Genomic DNA, 13,920 nt, shown 5'->3' on the forward strand with positions numbered 1-13,920 from the left:
ATGGTGATTTTAAACTCCATGAATATAAATGGGAATAGAATATTCAAATGTTTTGATTAGATAGATGGATGTCATAAAAGAGGAGAAGACGACGACAAAGTAAAATACCACTTCTCCAGGCCAAGAGTCCAACGTGAAACACTTGCAGGAGTAGAGAAGCTCTTTCTTTATTAAACGTAAAGATAATAACATAAAATAATGCCTGCCCCATTTGACCAAGTCACTGGTAAGAGTAACAGTGCGCACACACATTCATCATGGGTCTCAATCTGATGTGATCTGCACTAACCCCATGTCAAGGCTACAAAAGATCTTGAGAAAAAAATATTCTGGAGCAAGCAGGCTGCCTGCTTTCGACTAGGCCTCTGACCTCACAATTACATTGCATGGAACATTCATCCCACTTAAAATGAACCAAAGAGTAGGCAACTGGAAGAACACGCGATGGATTTCATTGAGATTGAAACATACAACTGACTTGCACATCAGCCATCAGTTCAGCTGCTCTGTGGAAACTAACTAGATAATAGGTAGCAGTACAGGCGTTGGAGAGAGCTAGAAATACTCAAGTCAACCGCTCAAAGATCTGTTTTTTTGGACTTTGGCTTAATTCCTAGATTAAGGGGGAGAAAAAAAATATATAAAAGAAGAAAAGAGGCTGTAAATTTGGTACACGTTACAGAAATGCAACAGTTCATTTCTCTAAGCAAGTGGTGATCTCCTAGAATTGCTCTCCTCTCCGCCGCTGGATGCATCTGAGGACTCCGTGAGGCAGCTGGAATCGGATAAACAGGTTGAAGGCTGATGGCTTCCGTCTCTATCTGTCTCCCCCATGAGATCAATGAATTGGATCATATTGCATGGAATTGTTTCATCTCCTGCCGTGTCCGCATCCACGTCGGTGGCTCTTTTCTTCTTAAAAATGCGACAGAGCACCCAATCTCCGCTCGGCACCGTGCAGCTCTGCATGATTAGGAATCGAATCCATCTTAAACAAATTATTTTCTACTTTGGATTATATTGTCCGCAATGTTAAATCTTTATAGGAAGACAAACTCACGTGAGTTGAGTTCTTTCTCTGAGGGAAGACGCAGGCCGGGCTCTCGGCGCCGGCGAGCCGGTACTCGTGCATGACCCAGTCGGTCTTGGTGCCGGTCGCAGGCTTCCCTCGGAAGAAGACAAACACCTGCTTCATCCCCACCACCTGGCCGAAGCTAGCGGACTTGATCGGTTTTTCCTTGCCGGTGGCCTTCCAGTAACCCGATCCGGCCGCTCGGTTCGACCGGCTCCCAGTCGGGTATTTCGCCTCCTTCAGATTGAAGAAGTATCTCTCCTCTTCGCATCCACCTGCGAACCGGAATTACGATACATCACAGTTAACACAGCAGTCGGTCACATGGATTGATGATTTCTTTCTTGTTTTACATGGAGGAGACTGACCTGGTAAATTCCAGGGGTCAAACTTTGCGAGATTGATGTCACGAATGACGGAGGAAGGCAACGGGCAGGAGAAGACCTTCCTCTTCAGGTACTGCACCACCAGCTCTTCATCAGTGGGGTGGAATCTGAACCCAGGAGGCAGCTTCAGCATGCCTGTTTTCCTCTCCATCTTAATTTCTCTTTCAGTGAAACACAAAGAGGGCAAGCAGCAACAGAAGCTACAGGATCTGTCTGCTCTACCTCTACAGCCGAACGGTCGTGGAGGAGCAGTCAAGCTGCAGCGTCGCAATTAAAAAAAGAGAGAGAGGGGGGCAGAGGCCAGAGGGGAGGGTTGTTGGGAGGAGCAGAGGAGGGTTTATTAGATATATAGCAGAGAGAGAGAGAGAGGGACGTCTATGTGGCGTGAACTGGAATCAAACCGTTGACCCAGCTGAAACAAACAACGATCGTCATGAGCCGATCGTATCGTATCACCGAGAGTTTTTAGACTCTTCTTTCTTACCCGCAAAAGGAAAATGCAGATTTGCTTCTTGTTCTTGTTCTGGGAGCAAAGCAAGTTGCAGAAGCAAACTCAATGGACCATCTCCGGGCGCAAGTTGCTCTTGGCACGACCTCGGGCGAATTTAGTGGTGGTCCGCCACTACCGTTTAATATATTAATTAAAAATTCGGCCATTTATTAAAGCACGGATTTCATTACCATATGTGTGCCTCTTTAATTAACTTTTAGAGTAAAAAAAAAACCTCGAAGCTCATTTGTATATGATCCGTCCAATGGTTAAAAACCAATTCATTGCATGCGATAAGCAAAAGAAAGTGTGTTTGAGATTGCGCATTACCCCATAATTAATTTAATTACTGCGGCAGTTCCCTCGTGAAACAGGCGTTGTTTCTTCTGATCACACGATAGCCATTGATAATAAAAAGCAATCCTTTTATCCGGTCAATTACGTGTTTGCGTGTTCAGATTGCAAAGAAGAGGGGCCCGTGCTTTTTTGCTGTGGGTGGGAGCAAGCGGGAGGGAGTCAAAAAGGAACGATTATTGCGTTTTTGGAATAGTCTAACTCTTTACGTGCTTGCTTTCTTGCTTGCAATTAATTTGGTTTTATCTGGAGAAGAATCGGAAGCAAACTGAGGAGGCCCACCGTGTGTTTGAGAGAATGTTTGTTGTAGGTTTTAGTAGGAAGCCATGGAGGGAGGAGCCGTCGGAAATGGCGGAGGTTCGCGGAGAGCTCCTCCGTCGTGGAGTTCCTGTGCGGCCTCTGCTTTAGAAATAGCTTTCTGGTTGTTTTTTGTTTCTTGTGCTTGACAGCAAGCGAGTACCGAATGGGTGCTTTGCCCACTGAAGCAAGCAAGTGATGTCAACTCTTGCAGGCATTTCTTGGGTTTCAGTGAGTCAAACTTGGACCAAGGGTTCCGTTATTAAAAAAAAAAAAATTATCTGCTTTCTTATTTAAAGGGTTAAGGAAGAAGAGTGGGAGGGAGGGAGGAAGACAGAGCAGAGTACAGAGAGTAAAAAGAGACACTAATTTAATTGGTCATGTAACAAATTGAACCACTGATTTCAAAATTTTTAACTAGCTTAGTATTTTTAGTGTATGTATATTACACTAATCTTGGGGAAGCATACGCATATTGCAAGGAGTTTTGGATTTAGTGAGTGTCGTCTATATTCCACCACCTAAAAGAAGAAGAATATTAAAAGATATAATTTAAATGATATTTTTAAAAGATGTGTCATTTCATTCGGTATATTTTCTAAAATAATTTGAGGTATTGAGAATATAATTTATTTGTGAACTATAATTCGCACAATCAACTAGATTAAAGATTAAAAATACTTTCCCCTCATCTAATACTTTTATCGCTGTTTAATCCTAACTAGCGAACCACAAAGCTAACTTCTTCGAAGCTGTTACTCCTCTTCTAAGATCTCCTCCTCCATTCATTTCGATCCCAACAGTAAATTTTATTCTTCTCATTCCTCATTTAATCCAAAATGAGCAAAGCCATGCTGAAACTCTTAGTCGATCAAGAGGCCTTCGGGCCTTTCCTCTGGTTTTTAATCAAATTAGGTTGTTAATTTTTTGGACTCTGGGACGAAATGAGAAATTTTTTACAGCTACGATATAAGTTTCGCCCCGTCAGTTCAGTTCCCCGATTTCTTCGATCGATCTATTTGATATCAGGGGCTCAGCATCCGCAATGCTTCGCTCAGTCAGTTCAGCTCTCCAATTTCTCTAGTTGGTCCACTCGATTCCAGGGGCTCACCTCCTCAATTCCTCCAGTCGGTCCGTTCGACTTCAGGAGCTCAGCTCTCCGATCCCTCCCGTCTGTCTACTCAACTCCAGATGCTCAACTCCCCAATTCCTCTCGTCAGTTCGTCCGACTCCATGGACTCACTTCTTGATTCCTTTAATCGGTTCGTCCAACTCCCAGGGCTTAACTTCCCCAATTCTCCCAAATTAACTGAGCAAATATTAATAATGATCTTCAAAAGTCAACGCTATGCTCAGCTTCATTCGGCTTTGCCGACTTAATGTCTTGCTCAACTCAATCATACTCTTAGGCCCAATTACCCCCTATTTTATGAGTTGATATCATAAATATTATAGCATGTAGAACAATATAATTATATAAGATATGAAGTATAAGCAAGATTTCATATAACAATGGAATGTTTTTTTACTGTGATACGACGTCTAATTAATGAGAAAAGAGATATTATCTCTACAACAACACTATAAAAAAGAGTCCATCCTACGAGTCAAGATACGCATATACATGCATATCTACTTATTCTTTATTAATCTATTATTAATCAGAAATTAACTCTAACGTTGAAATACTTAATTAGGGATGCCTGACTTTTATTTAACCTTCATATTCATTATTATTATTTTTTTTTCTCTTTTTCTTTTATAGAATCCACCACCATCCTTAATAACCCCTTCCTTCTCTTGATCAGACCTTGTCAACCTCAAATCAAGCTCACCGGTGACTCATTTTCTGACCATATGAAGCAGGAAAACATCAATGAAAATAATATTTATGTGTTGCAAACTTGCAATTGATAGTTTGGGATTTTTTTTAAGAAAAATATAGAATTTCCTATTTTCTTCTTATAATTTCTAGGCATGGCTCTGAAAGACTTTTTATGGTCATTTAAGATATCTAATATAATTTTTTTTTCAAAAACTAAAAATATATTTTGACATTCAAATATTTTTAATGAGAAAATACAGTGTTTTTAGTGATAAAATAGAGAGAACGATACCTAAATTTCCAAGGAGACACAAAATGACAATAATAAACATTGAAAATGTTTTTTTTTTCTTCTTATACAGAAAAAACCATTACTTTCCGGTTCCAGAATTAACTGGAATATTTATCCGGAAACCTCTATACGGACACGCTGCTTCCAGAATCTTCTTCCTCCCGCTTTCCATCCTTCCCCCGAAATACTATATATTTACCCTAATTGACGATTTAATTCAGATCAGCACAAAGATCTTCAATTCCCCAAATCTTCTTCGAACACGCACCGATCAATCGATGGAGAGCCCTTTCTTCTTCTCGAACGATCCTTGGAGTGCCGCAGCTCGACGCCGTCCCAGCGGGAGAGGCACGCAGAGGCCCCTCTGCTATGTTTCCGACCCATGGAGCGCTCCCCACCGTTATTCCGGTCGAACCAATCAGTTCCCTGAGTCGGCGCCCACTCGTGCACCAGAGCCGTCGCCTGCCCCAAGGCCTCGCGTTGTTTCCATCCCCGTCCACTTTGGCCGATCTGACGACGCCACCGAACCTGCTGGGCCAATTCGGCCGGAAACCTCCAAGTCAGACGCCGCCGTCGCTATCCAGAGAGTTTTTCGAGGCTACATTGTGCGCAAGAACATCAAAATACTTTCTCAGGTCGCCTTGGAGGTGGAGGAGACTGAGGGAAGGCTCCGCGCCAACGAGGCGCGGTTGAGGGTGGACCCCAAGGAGCGATTGCGGATGAATGAAATGCTGATGGCGCAGCTTCTTCGCCTCGATTCCGTCCGCTGGGTCAGGGAGTATCGGAGAAAGGTGATCCGAAAGGTGATCACGCTACAGGAGTTTCTGGATGCGATCTCGGTCCAAATTGAAGAATCCCCCAATTCGGTCAATTCTCAAGCAACTGCGAAGATGAACTCGAATTATGTTGATTCTAGTGGTATGTCTAGCGATGTTGTCTCCAATACGATTTCACAAGACGCAATTTGCGCCGTCGCTGAGGAAGTCAGTCCAGATAGTAAAGATCCAATCTTGGGCTCCATTGAAGATGGCGAAGATGCAGAAAAGAAATCGGTTGGCAATGTGTCGTCCGAAGAGGGATTCAAAGCCCAAGATTCCCTAGCTTGCAGGAATGACTCTGAGGAGGAGGAAAGGATGTCGGAAGATGAAGGATTCATGGTGGTTGCAGCAGAGGAAGCAACCTGCAACTCCCCGGCGGACGTGCATTCGCAGAAAGATCCTGGTCTCGAGTTAACGGAGCAAGAGACTTGTGAGGTTGAAGCAATGGAGGAAGTTGTGCAATTGCCTGAGGATTCTGCCCGAATGACTGTGGAAGATGAAGGATTCACGGTGGTTGCAGCAGAGGAGGCAACCTGCAACTCCCTGGCTGGCACCTATTCGCAGCAAGATCCCGGTTTTGAGGTAACGGAGGAAAAGATGAAGGAGGAGGCAACGGAGAAAGTCGTGGAAATGCCAGAGGATTCTTCCTGGATGACTGTGAAAACTGGGAATGGTTCGACGGAGGTTTCAGGGGTGGAGGAGGCACTGAAGAAGGTGATGGCGGAGAGCGAGAGGCTGCAGGGGTTGGTGGCGGCCTTGTGCGACTGGAACGCGGAGCAATGTAGGCTGATGGCAGGGCTGGCCGATAGGGTGGGGAGCTTGGAGCTGGCTGTGCAGCGGATGGAGAAGAGGAACAAGAAGAAGTGTGGTAGGGGTAGATGCTGATGGAGTAGTAGTTCTTTGTTTGTCAAACCATGCAGTATTTTCTGATGAAATTGGCATAACTTTGAATGCTTAGTGAAATAAATGAATGGAAAGAATATTGTCCCAAAGTTTTTGGCCAGTAAATCTTGTAAGTGAATGTTTCTCTAGTCAAAGTGTAGTCTATTAGATGCTGGCAAGGATCCCAAAGCCAAGAACTATTTTGGATAGAAGATTTTCAGTGTTTAAGTTGTTCCGCCAATAGCTTTTGGCGAAGTCCATTCTTATATGTGAATGTTTTTGGGCAATACACCTTGTAAGTGAATGTTTCTCCAGTCAAAGTATAGTCTATTAGATGCTGGCAAGGATCCCAAAGCCAAGAACTATTTTAGATAGAAGATTTTTAGTGTTTAAGTTGTTCCGCCAATAGCTTTAGGCGAAGTCCATTCTTATATGTGAATGTTTTTGGCCAATAAATCTTGTAAGTGAATGTTTCTCTAGTCAAAGTGTAGTCTATTAGATGCTGGCAAGGATCCCAAAGCCAAGAACTATTTTGGATAGAAGATTTTCAATGTTTAAGTTGTTCCGTCAACAACTTTTAGCGAAGTCCATTCTTATATGTGTTGGATAGTTTTCTCTTTAAAAGAAAGTAACTGAATATTAAGTTTTGGACATCTCGTTTAATTAGATGTTTGGTTGGTTCTATTTGTATTGCTAACCATTAAAAGTAGTTAATACTAATGCCACTTTCTCTTTAAATATATGTTGTATTCTTTTTTCCAGAATAGGAGGTGGTAAAGTTTGTACATATCTATGTCATGCACCCAAAGTTGTTGTAGAAATCCAAAGTTCATTAAAGTGACGGGAGTAATTAGTCGTTCTCTATAATTTTTATATTTGAATTTTTCTACATTAATATTAGCTTTTTCGAAAGAGTAAAGTAGTTGGCCTCTGCAATCTAAGTCTGGAGTAGGAAAACTTTTGGTATAAGTAATTTTATAAGTGTATTCTTCTTCGTAAGTAATAGTAATCCCAAGTGTGAGATTTTAATGAAACCAATTCAAAGCTTTTTCAAATTCTATAAAGTGTCGGTAGGAAGAGGTATCTCCCTAGCTTCGAATATAAGTAAGTATATCTTCTAGAAGTGCCTTTATAGATAGTAAAACTATCTTTTGTTTTATTGGTAGTTTGTAAGATTTCCAATGACTAATAATTCATGAGTATAAGTGGAATAGAGAGTACGTCTGTATCTAGTCTTTCAAGACTAGTATGGATTGAAGAGGTTGCTGTCATAAAATAAGTTGTATCTTCTTGATTTTTTTTTTTTGTCCAAGTGAAGTAGATGACTGATTATAAAGTTAGGACCTAGTTTGGTCTAAAGTAAGTCATATGCTTCATTAATAGAATAAAAGCCTTTATACGTAGACTTATCTTCTTCAGGGAGGAGAACTTTTAGCTCATTCCAAGAAGCATATTAACCTGCATAAACGCCTAAGAAAATAGCATAATAAGAGAATTTTTTGCCAAGCAATTTTTGCAAAGTTGTCAGAAAATAATTTGTGAGAGCATTAATAACAACGATCTTTTGACTCGTTATTCTTGGAGAAGTTGAAATATTTCAAATGTTGTCAATTAAATACTGCTGTCTAATGTCAAGTTGTATTCTTAAGGGAAACTTAAAAAGGTCTTCTTTTCTGGAGTATTGACGGAGTTCTTGAACTTCAAATTTCATAGTCTTTTGGTGACCATAAGTATGAACTATTTTTTATTTATCCATTCCTGCAAAGGTAACTTTACGTTAATATGCAAGATAAAGTATTTGCTTGAGAATTATTACTTCTCTTAAAATGTTCCCAATGGATTCTTACACCTTATTCAAGATAGAGTATGTGAATTTTATCCATCATTTTGAACAAAGTCTTTTCCTCACTTCCTTTGTTTGTTGGCTGTGTTGGTGCAGTCGACCTCTAGGGTTTCGATGTTTGACAATATAGCTAAGTCTGGTCAGTTTAACCAAGGGCTAATCCAAATAAGACTTGATGTTTGAAAAAGAATAGTCTAGTCAGGACTAGATGACTAGCAAGGAGAAGTCCTAATTGGATGTTAGGCAAAGTGAAAGTCCTGGTGAGTGAAGTCAGACCCTAGTGAGTGAAGCTAGACAGTGAAAGTTCTGGTAAGCGAAGTCAGGCCCTAGTGAGTGAAGGTAGGTAGTGGAAGTCTTGGTGAGTGAAGTCAGGCCCTAGTGAGTGATGCTAGGTAGTGGAAGTCCTAGTGAGTGAAGTCGGACCCTAGTGAGTGAAGCTAGGTGATGGAAGTCCTGGTAAGTGAAACCAGACCCTAACAAGTGAAGCTAGGTGGAGGAAGTCCTGGTGAGTGAAGTCGGGTCCTAACAAATGAAGCTATGAGGAGAAAGTCCTGGTGAGTGAAGCGAGGCAATGGAAGTCCTAGTGAGTGAAGCTAGGCAACCCTAGAGGAGATAACCCTAGGTTATACTTGAATTCTATTTTACCTTACTATTTTATCTATTGTGCTAACTCAGTGTTGCAAGGAAGTCCAGCTAGGTCAACGGGCCGACCAGATAGCTGGCACGAAGTCCAGACAGGTCGACGGGCTGACCGGATGTCTGGAAGGTAAGTTAAGGTAAGCCACTGGAGGGGAGTGACTTGGTGAGAACGTGTTCCTCATTCGAGGGAACAGCAGGCGTCGATCCAACTTAGAACTATTTCGGGAATCTAAGTTAAGATCGTGACTAGATTCTGGTCTCGGTTAGATAGAATCTAATTACTATCCTATTTACTATAATTGTGCTAACACTTCGTTTTGTAAGGTAGTATAAATTATATTTTGCCTCGGACTAACATTTTCTTGCAGGAAAATCATTTTCTAGAAAATGGTGGTCCAGGCGCCCGGAAGGGATCCGGGCGCTCGGAGTTGGTCCGGGCGCCCGGAAGGCCAAACTTATCCTCGTCGCAACGTGGAGCGCGCTGATTGGCCGGACCCACGTCACGGTCCGGGCGCCCCGGAGCACTCCTATAAAAGGAGCCTTTCTCTAGAGCTACGGACAACAACTGCTTCCTACGACTGCTCTATTGCACTCTGCTCCTGCGACGTGACGATGTTTCTCCGACAACTTGCGGCTTAAGTTCTTTTTATTGTTGTTAGTATTCTCTTTTTAATAGTTCCTGTACTTACTATTGTAATCCTGTTTGTGAACTATTAGTAATTGTCCGACGAAAGCACTCGACGAGTGCGGACATTGGAGTAGGAGTCGACGAAGGCTCAAAACCAAGTAAAACTGGTTTGTGTTAGCATTGTGATTTTTATTTTCCGCTGCATACTCGCTTCAAATTTTCGATTGCTATTCACCCGCCCTCCCCCTCCTCTAGTGACTTCTACGATCCAATAGGTTGTATTTGACTATAACCTCGCAATTTGTTCTAAGTGTAATTTCTTGCTTGCTATAGATAAATAGCATAAAGGTTTCTAGATAGTAAATGACTATAAGGATTTCATAATCTAAAAAAGTAAGATGTCCTTTTTCTTTGTATTTGCTAGAGGCATAATGACAAAGGGTTTCTGAAGTCTTTGGGTCGTATTTTGACTTCTTACTAAATAGGGCTCCACCCCAACCCATTTCACAACTGTCTGTTTCTATAACTAAAAAATCATAGTCCAATGGAAGTGTTAACTGAGGTAGGTGTTGTACCATAAATTTGATTTGTTTGACTTACTCGGTATCTTGCCGATTACAGTATCTCTGCCCTGTCTGAGAGGTTTTATTATATAAGGGGCCACTAACTTTTTTAATATCTTTCAGATATGGTCTGGCATAATTAAGTAATCATAAAAAGGATCTAAGTATTTTAATGTCTTCCATTTTATTTGAAAAACCTAAAATTTTACTGGTTATATGAGCTTGAAGTGTTATTTTTCCTTGGCCAATAAGACTGCCTAAGAATTCAATATGTGTTACTACTAGTTTCATTTTCTTTCTAGACACAATTAACCCATATTTCTCAAATAAGTTAAAGATCATATGTAAATGAGCATAGTATTCCTCTTTGGTATGTAAAAATACTAAGATATCATCAATATAGACACAAATCAATGTAGTTATTGGTCTAAATCTATCATCCATCTTCCTTTGAAAAACCTGGGGTGCAATTTTAAGTTCGAAAGACATAACTAACCATTCAAAATGTCCTTCGGGACAAGAGAAGGTTATCCATGGAATAGAGTCCGGATGCATACATACTTGCTAAAATCCCAATTTCATTTCAAAATTTGAACACCATTTGGAGTTTTGGATTTTATTAAGTAGTCGTTGGTAGCGGATAAAGCCTTATCCACTACTGCCTTGCTGGAGGCATCCTCCATCCACCTTAGAGGCTCCCTCAAGCTTCGGATGAGATTTCCCAGGGACTATAAAAAGACCTCTAGACCTAGGAAATGTATAACAATTGCTGTAATCAATTTCCTAGTCATTCCTGAGCTTTTCAAAAATTGTAAGAGGCTTCTCTGCCTACATGAAGGAGATATTTCTAGTGAATCTTTGCAACCGTCTTGGATTAACAACTACCTAGGTTGTAACAAAGTTAAACATGTTAGCCTCTTTTAATTATATTAGTTGTTCATTTTAGTTTATAATTATTGTGATAGTGCTACTAATCTTAGTTGGAAAAATAGAGAAAGATTTTTATTTTTGCCTATAGACGTTGCACCCTCTTACTAGCCCCGCTACACCAACAAGTGGTATCAGAGCCCAACCGCCTCAGAAGAACTAACCGCCGACTGAAGCATTAAGATCAAGACGATGGCCGGTATAAGCATTCACCCACCAAAGTTTGAGGGAGACTTCACACAATGGAAACGTCGGATGGAGGTATTCTTCAAAATAGATTTCGAAATTCTATTAATAATGAAATATGATTTTATAGTTCCAAAAGACAAAGAAGAATATCAGTGGACGAAGAAAGAACAAGCGGACTTCATGGCGAACGGTAAAGTAGAATTCCATCTGCTCAACGTTCTTCCGCCCCAGGAGGTTAATCAAATCAGTAGATACGACTCCGCCAAAGATCTCTAGGAGAAGTTTCTAAAACTTCATGAAGGCACCTCGAAAGTAAAGTTAGCAATGCGAGACATTCTCCGAACCCAACTAACAAACCTGAGGATGAACAATGGAGAAAATGTAAGACAACTCCAAGCACAAATCAAAGAACTGATTACTCAGTTAAACAATCTCAGAGAATCGGTAACAAATCAAGATTCAATCCGGAATGCGCTCAACACCTTCTCGAGAACTTCAGAATGAACGTCCTTAGTAGATGCATACTACATCTCTAAGGATCTTGAGGTAAGTACGCTAGAGAACTTGTTTTCCACTTTTGAACTTCATGAATCTCGAATTGAAGATCCTAAAGAAATAGAAAAGACAAATTTCAATGTTGTTCTAAAAGCAAAGATGGAAGATCAAGACTCCGAAGAATCCATCGATGAAGTCGAAGCAGCTCTTATGGTAAGAAAGTTCAATAAATTTATTAAGTCTAATAAATTTAAATCACAGACGAGAAAGCATCTTCGAAATAGAAGGATTGTCCAATGCTACTATCACAATGAAGAAGGGCACATCAAAGATGACTGCCTGAAATTGAAGAACAAAGACAAGGAAAAGAATAAGAAGCCAGCTCGGCCCAAACATAATCTCAAAGCCACGTGGGACGAGTCATCATCCTCCGAATCTGAAATCAAAGCATACGCCAGACTAACCCTTGTTGGATCGTAAAGAATTTAGATATCTCCACAACAGCATGATATTGTCCACTTTGGGCCTAAGCCCTCATGGTTTTGCTCTTGGGCTCTACCCAAAAGGCTTCATACCAATGGAGATATCTTTTCTCTTATAAACCCATGATCTTTTCCATGTGTTTTCAATGTGGGACTATGTTTACAACCTTGCAACCCCAACAATCCCCCCCTCAAACAAAGGACCACAGGCTTCCCACGTCCGATCCTCGACCCACCAGGTCTTCCTGCCCCTCGGTCCACCCGACCTACTAGGACTTCCTTGCCTAGCCGCAACTAGGACTTCCTGCCCGGTGACTGGTCCTCTTGATCCGAACATAGGACCCCCCCTTTCTTTATTCGAGATCAATATTGTACCCACATGACTTAATCAGATTATAGCTCTTGTGCACAGTCGATGATTAAACCTTCTGGCAGTCCAGACTCTGATACCAATTGTTGGATCGTAAAGAATTTATATATCTCCATAATAGCATTATATTGTCCACTTTGGGCCTAAGCCCTCATGGTTTTTCAATGAATCCATGAGCATTTTTATTTCTAGACTTATAACTAAAATTCTTAGTTTCCTTGCCTAGATTTTCATCTACCTTCCTAATCCCAGGTATGGTAGTTTTAGCATGTAGAGCCACATGTTTTTCTTGAATGACATCATGCTTCCTATTTTTATGGTAAATAGCATTAAAATGATAAAAATTTGAATTAGCATGCTTTTTACCATTATTTAAAAGGATAGGCTCAATAAATGATACCTTTCGTTTTACCTTGGAGGCTCCCCCTTGAGTTGTGCTTCTTCCCTTAGGTTTGACCGCATTCTTTCCCTTAGGACATTGACTTCTATAATGTCCCTTTTGGTTGCACAAGAAGCATGCAATGTGCTCCTTGTCCTTCTTGGTTGTGGAGGCGGTCTCCTTGGGCTTCTCCTTGCTCTTTGGTACCACTTGACCCTTCTTCTTGGCCAATTTAGGGCACTTGCTCTTGTAGTGCCCATGTTCCCTACACTCAAAACATATAATGTGATTTTTATTTTTAATTGAACTAGTTATACCTTCATGTGTAGGGATGACACTTGATCCTCCTTTTGATCCGGAGGTAGATGCTTCCTCTTGATCTGACAATGATGCTCCTCCAATAGATTTGACTTGACTTGTGGAGGATGCATTGTCTTCTTCTCTGTAACGCCCCGCCCCTTCCTGCTCAAGCTGACGGGGGTTACTTATCATTTCTTCTTAAAACAGCGGAAGTCTTATCTATAGTATAAATTTTTTTTCTTTAAAACTTTTTCCTTACTTTTCAAATCATCATCACTAACTACTTATCATATGAGTCACATAACATGCTTAACATAAATTTAAACCATGATACTAAAGAGCATGATGAAATGTCATGGAGTCATAAAGAACGACATAAAACATAATTCTTATTAACTAGAAGCAGGTCTTTCTCTTTAGCCGAGTCACTACTACACATGTCCTTCTTGCCCCCTCCTGCTGCTCCCTTAGTACATCCATTCTTTGCCCTTATCTGTGGTACAAGGAAAGTAAGCTGTGAGCACACAAGGCTCAGTAAGATCCTTTCCTACTAACAAAAACCGTATAGCATAACTAAATCTCCAAGGCATAAAGCATAAATACAACTCATCATATCATGTATAGAAGCATCATATCATAACATAATCGTAAGATATCATGGCATATCATAACATGCATCCTAGCATAAC

General features: G+C 40.9%; 2 protein-coding genes across 2 annotated transcripts; one reads left to right on the forward strand and one right to left on the reverse strand.

Moving 5' to 3' along the window:
- Positions 1 to 430: 430 nt before the first annotated feature.
- Positions 431 to 1,965, reverse strand: LOC122025390 (NAC domain-containing protein 83-like). Its single transcript, XM_042584200.1, has 3 exons — positions 1,441 to 1,965; positions 1,061 to 1,347; positions 431 to 963 (listed from the first exon to the last, which is right to left on the reverse strand). Exons 1-3 carry the CDS (start codon positions 1,607 to 1,609, stop codon positions 703 to 705), a joined length of 717 nt encoding a protein of 238 aa, XP_042440134.1. The 5' UTR covers positions 1,610 to 1,965; the 3' UTR covers positions 431 to 702.
- Positions 1,966 to 4,917: 2,952 nt separating this feature from the next.
- On the forward strand, positions 4,918 to 6,736 carry LOC122024997. Its single transcript, XM_042583749.1, has one exon. The coding sequence runs from the start codon at positions 4,995 to 4,997 to the stop codon at positions 6,417 to 6,419; it is 1,425 nt and encodes a 474-aa protein (XP_042439683.1). The 5' UTR covers positions 4,918 to 4,994; the 3' UTR covers positions 6,420 to 6,736.
- The last annotated feature ends 7,184 nt before the right edge of the window (positions 6,737 to 13,920 follow it).

This window comes from Zingiber officinale, chromosome 9B (assembly GCF_018446385.1).
Source record: "Zingiber officinale cultivar Zhangliang chromosome 9B, Zo_v1.1, whole genome shotgun sequence".
NCBI lineage: Eukaryota > Viridiplantae > Streptophyta > Magnoliopsida > Zingiberales > Zingiberaceae > Zingiber > Zingiber officinale.

What these genes read in the sequence shown, in the direction of transcription:
- LOC122025390 (XM_042584200.1), bottom strand. Translation starts at nt 1,609, where the DNA reads ATGGAGAGGAAAACAGGCATGCTGAAGCTGCCTCCTGGGTTCAGATTC. An exon ending in TGACCCCTGGAATTTACCAG is followed by an intron (nt 1,348 to 1,440) that starts GTCAGTCTCCTC and finishes TCCGGTTCGCAG; the next exon opens with GTGGATGCGAAGAGGAGAGA. An exon ending in AGAGAAAGAACTCAACTCAC is followed by an intron (nt 964 to 1,060) that starts GTGAGTTTGTCT and finishes CTAATCATGCAG; the next exon opens with AGCTGCACGGTGCCGAGCGG.
- LOC122024997 (XM_042583749.1), top strand. Translation starts at nt 4,995, where the DNA reads ATGGAGAGCCCTTTCTTCTTCTCGAACGATCCTTGGAGTGCCGCAGCT.